At 51.5% G+C, this 5,473-nt stretch overlaps 1 protein-coding gene across 1 annotated transcript in view; it reads right to left on the minus strand.

The window, feature by feature from the left end:
* LOC104627864 overlaps positions 1-5,078 on the minus strand; it is a 20,999-nt gene extending 15,921 nt beyond the window's left edge. Inside the window, exons 1-2 of the mRNA XM_010296248.1 lie at positions 5,033-5,078; positions 2,369-2,688 (exon numbers count right to left, since the gene is read on the minus strand). Coding sequence (XP_010294550.1) covers positions 2,369-2,688; positions 5,033-5,078 — 366 coding nt within the window. The remainder of the gene's footprint in view (positions 1-2,368; positions 2,689-5,032) is intronic.
* Between the last annotated feature and the right edge of the window lie 395 nt (positions 5,079-5,473).

Genomic DNA, 5,473 nt, shown 5'->3' on the forward strand with positions numbered 1-5,473 from the left:
AAAGGGACCTGTTGTGTGCACTGGGGGCCGGTAAGTTCATTTGTCTGGCCATGCTCTGCATGTGATCTCCACAGTCTGTCCTACCTTCTTATTAAGATTCATTTCTAACCATATTCCTAGGTGAAGGGACTCCATATTCTGTGTGCATGTGCATGTAGGGAGATCTAAGTGCCAGCAACTGGAAAAGAGACAGTGGATCGTAAATGCCTGGGTCATGGTGATGCCAGCAATTGGAAGGAAAATCATGGGTCATAAGAAACCCTGTGTCTGGGTATGTCAGTGTGTGCAATCACTACTGCATAACAAGCCGGAGTATCCAATGAGTAGGATAAGAGGCTTGAGAGCCAGGAGTTGAAGCAGCCATGAGTCTGGACCAGATACTGAAGAAACGAGGGAATCTGAGATTTGGCTTGTAGGAGGAGGAGGCAGGAGGTTCAAACCAAGTACCAGAGTACAGGACAGAGGTCTGGACCTCCGGTCAGCTACTGGTCAGGCCAGAGGTCCAGACCAGCTAGCAGAGACACCCTATTGCATGTGAGGCAACTGGGAGACCAGGGGATCCAGGGCCAGCTACTGCATAGACTGGATGTCTAAGGTCAGTTACTGGGAGGGGGTCAGAGAGTGTGTGTGTCTGTGGGTGGTGGGTGCATAGGTCTGAGAACCAGCAAATGGAGTGAGACTGTGGGCCTCAGAGGTGTGGGCAACTACTGAATAGACCTGAGTGCCTAGGGCCAGCTACTGGAGATCTTCACAATGTATATATGTGAATATATGAATGTGTATACATGTTTTCAATCAATAGCCTTTCATCCTGATCAGCCAGAGAACAGTATCAGGCTGTTTGTGATGTTCATATCTGCATGAATGCTGTGTTCTCTGTGTTTCTTATTCTGTGTGCCCAGTCATTTATATATTGTATAATGTATGAGTGTGCCTGTCAAGAATACATGTTCAGCCTCACTACAAGCCTGACCTGAAAACTATAGAAGACAACTTAGAATCACAGAATCAGAGAATGGTTGTTGAAAGGGACCTCTGGAAGTCATCTGGTCCAATCCCTCTGCTCAAGCAGGGCCACCTAGAGGTTGCCAGGTGGCTTTTAAGTATCTCTGAGGAGAGTGGTTCCACAGCCTCTCTGGGCAATCTGTGCCAGTGCTTGGCAACTCATAGTAAAAAAGTGTTTCTTTAAGTTCAGAGGGAACCTCCTGTATTTCCATTTGTGCCCATTGTCTCTTGTCCTGTCACTTGACACCATTGGAAAGAGCCTGGCTTCATCCCTTTTACCTGCTCCCTTCAGGTATTTATATATTGATAAGATCCCCCCTCTGAGCCTTCTCTTCTTCAGGCCAAACAGTCTCAGCTCTCTTAGCCTTTTCTCACAGGAGAGACACTGCCATCCCTTAACCATCTTTGTGTCTCTTTGCTGGACTCTCTCCAGTATGCCCATGTCTCTCTTATACTGGGGAACCCAGAACTGGACACATCTCTCCAGGTGTGGTCTCAGCAGTGCTGAACAGAGGGCAAGGATCCCCTCCCTCAGCCTACTGGCAATGCTTTGCCTAATGCAGCCCAGGATAGCAGTTGCTGCCTTTGTCTTCTTCCTTCCTCTTTTCCTCCACCCTCTCTGTGCCCTCAGAGGCACCTCCCTCTCTCCTTATGGTTCCTTGCTTGCAGGGTCCTCTCACCCAAAAAGCCCCATCAGCCCAAAAGCCTTTCCCCTTGTGCAGTGTGTTTTTACACATGCTGCTGCAGGCTGGCACTCCTCAGGCCCCATGCCAGGTCCAGCATGTGACAAAGCATCCCTCCACGCCTCCCCTCGCCATGCCCAGAACTGTGGGTGTACCTACCTTCCAAGGGTACAACCCCCTTCTTTACAGGAGGGGGTTGGACAGACAGCTTGTGGCAGATTTGGGCTGCACAGAGAAGGAGCCATGAATTCTCCTGCAGTCCCTACGCTGGCTCCACAGCATCCCTGCCCAGAGAGGTGCCCTGAGGTCATCCCTCTGTCCCCGTTCTCCTGGGACTGAAAGAACGCCATGGCAGCTGTGAGGAAGAGGCAGTGACGGCAGCTTGTGGGGAATCCTGTGAAAGGAGGCAAAAAGTCTGTGCTGTATGAGGGTTTTGGGGATTGACCTGTCCATGGAACTTATTCACACATGAAATTTTATTTCTAACTTCCAATATAAATGTCAAATTTTACTGCGAATTAGGTTGCCCATTAATAGATTGGGACTTCCAAAATCTAACAATCCCAGACTTGACTGATATTTCCCAGAGCAAGTACAGGCAACTGTCATTTTGAGAAAGGGCCCTGTCACCACAGCAGTCCTCCCCCTTTTTGCACTGCCTCTCCCTCCGCTGGCATCACTGTGTGCTGCCTGGCACAGAAGTAGGTGGCTGTGTCTAAGGCTGTAAGGGCATGCAGCTGCAGGGAGACCTTGTTTTTGTCTTTGTCTGCAGAGATGGTGACTCGGCCTTGGAAGAGTGGGGCATAGCCTGTGTTATTCCCAAAAGGATAGATCCAGCCTAGAAATTGCAGCTCGCCTCCTGGGGCCTGACGGACACAATTCCAGTCATATCGAGGGCTATCCAGAGGCGCTCCCATTATAGTGCAGGTGAGTGGGAGTGATCCGGAGACCTTCCCCTCCTTGGGACCAGATGCCACCATCTTTATGGGGGAAAGGGTACCTGGAGAGACACAGGGCAGGTGTGAGATTTGAGTGTCTATGAGAAAGCTCATGGGTTCAGTAGTCCATCCTGGCATTGTGGGGTGCACAAATCCAGAAATTTGGCCTTTAATCCCAGGAGTCATCCCTGGAGGAAGTGGCTTGCCACTGACAGGCAGCACAGACCTGTATTTCTTTGTACTGGCCAGCTGAGGCAGGAGACCCACGAGAACTTGGGTAACTGCTGGTAAACATGCCATACCTTTAAATATGAATCCAGAAACTTGCAGAAGGAGAACATGTTGTCCCCAGCCTTTCCCAGTCCTCCTGCTCCCTTCACCAGCTATGCTTGGACCCACACCCCTGTGCACAGAGAGTGCAGAGAACAGGCTGTGCATGGACACAGAGGGAATTGTTTTGTCAGTTGCACATAAGGCCTAGAGGGACAAGAAGCATGGGGCTCTTAAGCCTCTCTAGGAAATGGTTTGCCCCTAGAAAATCCCAAGGCTGCTTAGAGTGACACTCTGCACAGTTCCTTGGGGCAGTTACTGGTTTTGTCTAGTAACGTCTTCCCCTTACTTCATGCTCAGAAAAATCTCTGAAAACTTCCTTTGTCTGCACTGCACCAGCATCCTACCCCACTTGAAAAGGGAAGATGATTTCCATGCAAGGATGCATCTTATGTAGTGGCAATTAGAGTTGGGCAGCAGGAGATGGAGCCTGTGACCTTTCTGGCCCCATCACTCACACCCAGCAGCTCTGGGAACACCAGTCCAGGGGACAAACCAGTCCAAGCCAGTGCATGGGTAGAGGTGGGCTGAGCATGCTGGGCTCATCTTTGGTGCTCATTTGCACCCTTTGTGAGACCATAGTCCAAGTGTACCCTGCAGCCCTGCAGGAGTACATGTCAGAGTTGGGACCTTCCTGGGCTCTTCCAGCAGAAAGAGAGGCATCTCCTGCTCTAATCCCTCTTCACCAGCAGTACCCCTCCTCTTCCAGCCACAGGAGTGTCTAGCTCTCTTTCCATCATCTTTCCTGTGATGTCACACACTAGCCCTTGGGTAGGGGAGGCCAGTGCCCTGGGGTGGAAACTGGAAGGGCTAGAGGTACAGGGCAGGCAGGAGCTCACTGGACCTGGTAGTCCCAGGGTGAGTATAGACCCAGGGAGGATTTTGCCTGGTTCCTGCCAGACTCCTGCAAGCTCTGCTAAGTCACCACATGCAGAAGGAGTTGGCAGGGTCCTGAGGATGTAGGATGCACAAGATCAGAGATGTGCTTTGGGAGCTGCTCCTAGAGGTGGTGACTTGCCTGTCCACAGCAGCCCCATATTGCAATGTGGAAGAACTGTGGCTGATGTAGAAGACAAACTCAGTACCCCCCATTAGGCATCTGTCGGTACAAGTGAAACCCAAAGGTCAGAAGCCTGGCAGGAGAGATGCATTGAGCCCCTGGGTGTTGTCAGCCCCTCTCCACCTGCAACCAGCCGCACCTGAGGGCTCACATCTGCCCAGACACATGGCCCCAGTCACAGCAACAAAAGGGTAGGTGCAGGGTGCCCAAAGGCCCCCTATCACTTTCACCTCTTATGCCCCTCACTCAGGGTTGCTCCCCACCACTGACAGACTGTCCATTCAACCAGTACATGGTATTTGGTAGGGGGGAAGGAGAACGCTGGGAGGCTACAGCCTGATCCTCTCCCTTTTACAGAGGGAAGTTAAAGCTCCAAAGCTGTCCCTGCACCCTCATACAACGTTTCTGTCTCCATGGGCTGGATACCCTAATATGTGGATAAATGAGACCTGACAGAGCACAAATGCATGAGATGACAGGCATTACAGTGGAGCACGGAAATACCTGGGCACAGAAGTGTCCTTGTGCTCCTGGGACCCCTCTTGGGACCTGCCTTAACTCCTGCAGCTGCTGCCAAGGGGACACAGAACAGCATCAGGACCATCCTGCCCCTGCTACTTCTTCTCCAGCCAGAGCTAAGCCCAGAGCCACCCTGGTTCCCCCCATTCCCACCCACAGCAGGACAGTGCAGGGCTGAGTGATGCTCTGGGGATCTGGAGAGGGGGGCCAAGATACCATGGGAGGACAGAGCTCAGATCTGCCTAGGTCAGAAAGAGCCAGCTTGGGCTCCCATCCCTTCCAGCCTGGGGGCTGGTGAACATTTCTACATCTGGTGGTGGGGAACTGCAGGGCTATGTCAGATCTCCATCCTTTTATCATTGGTTCTCCAACCTCCACACATCCTATGGGAGGGCAGGAAAGAGCAAAGTATTTTAGGAATGATACAGGTCCCAAGCAGAGCAAAACACAAAAAACCCATGTCCATGTCCTCTTCCCAGGAAAGGGGGGGCTCTCACCTTTCAGGGCTGCAGCAAAGGTGATGATCAGCATCCAGAGGAGCATTGCAGGCTTCCCCAGAGGAATTTGCATTATGCACCGTGAAGTAGGAAAGTAGAATTGTGGGGTTGAGAAAGGCTCAGACCTTCTTCTCTTTGAGTCAGCAGAGAAATGCCCTGTCCTTCTAATGCTGAACGCTCAGAATTCCTTGCAACTACAGGCAGATTTGCAGCCTTTTTTGAGCAACTCCTTTGCAGTTGCAGGTACTTCATACACTGAGGGGTTGGATACATTTGTCACTGCTGGCTTTGCTGGGGACAGGAAACCACATTCCCTTTTTTGTACTGCTCAGCCTGCACAGGAAACACAGGGACCGCTCTTGTCTCCCCAGGGCCCCTCATACCAGTATCTCTGAACCTCATGTCGGAGGCTGTGGCCCTGTAGATGGCCATGGTCATGTA

Source organism: Phaethon lepturus, unplaced genomic scaffold (assembly GCF_000687285.1).
Source record: "Phaethon lepturus isolate BGI_N335 unplaced genomic scaffold, ASM68728v1 scaffold8531, whole genome shotgun sequence".
NCBI classification, from domain to species: Eukaryota; Metazoa; Chordata; class Aves; order Phaethontiformes; family Phaethontidae; genus Phaethon; species Phaethon lepturus.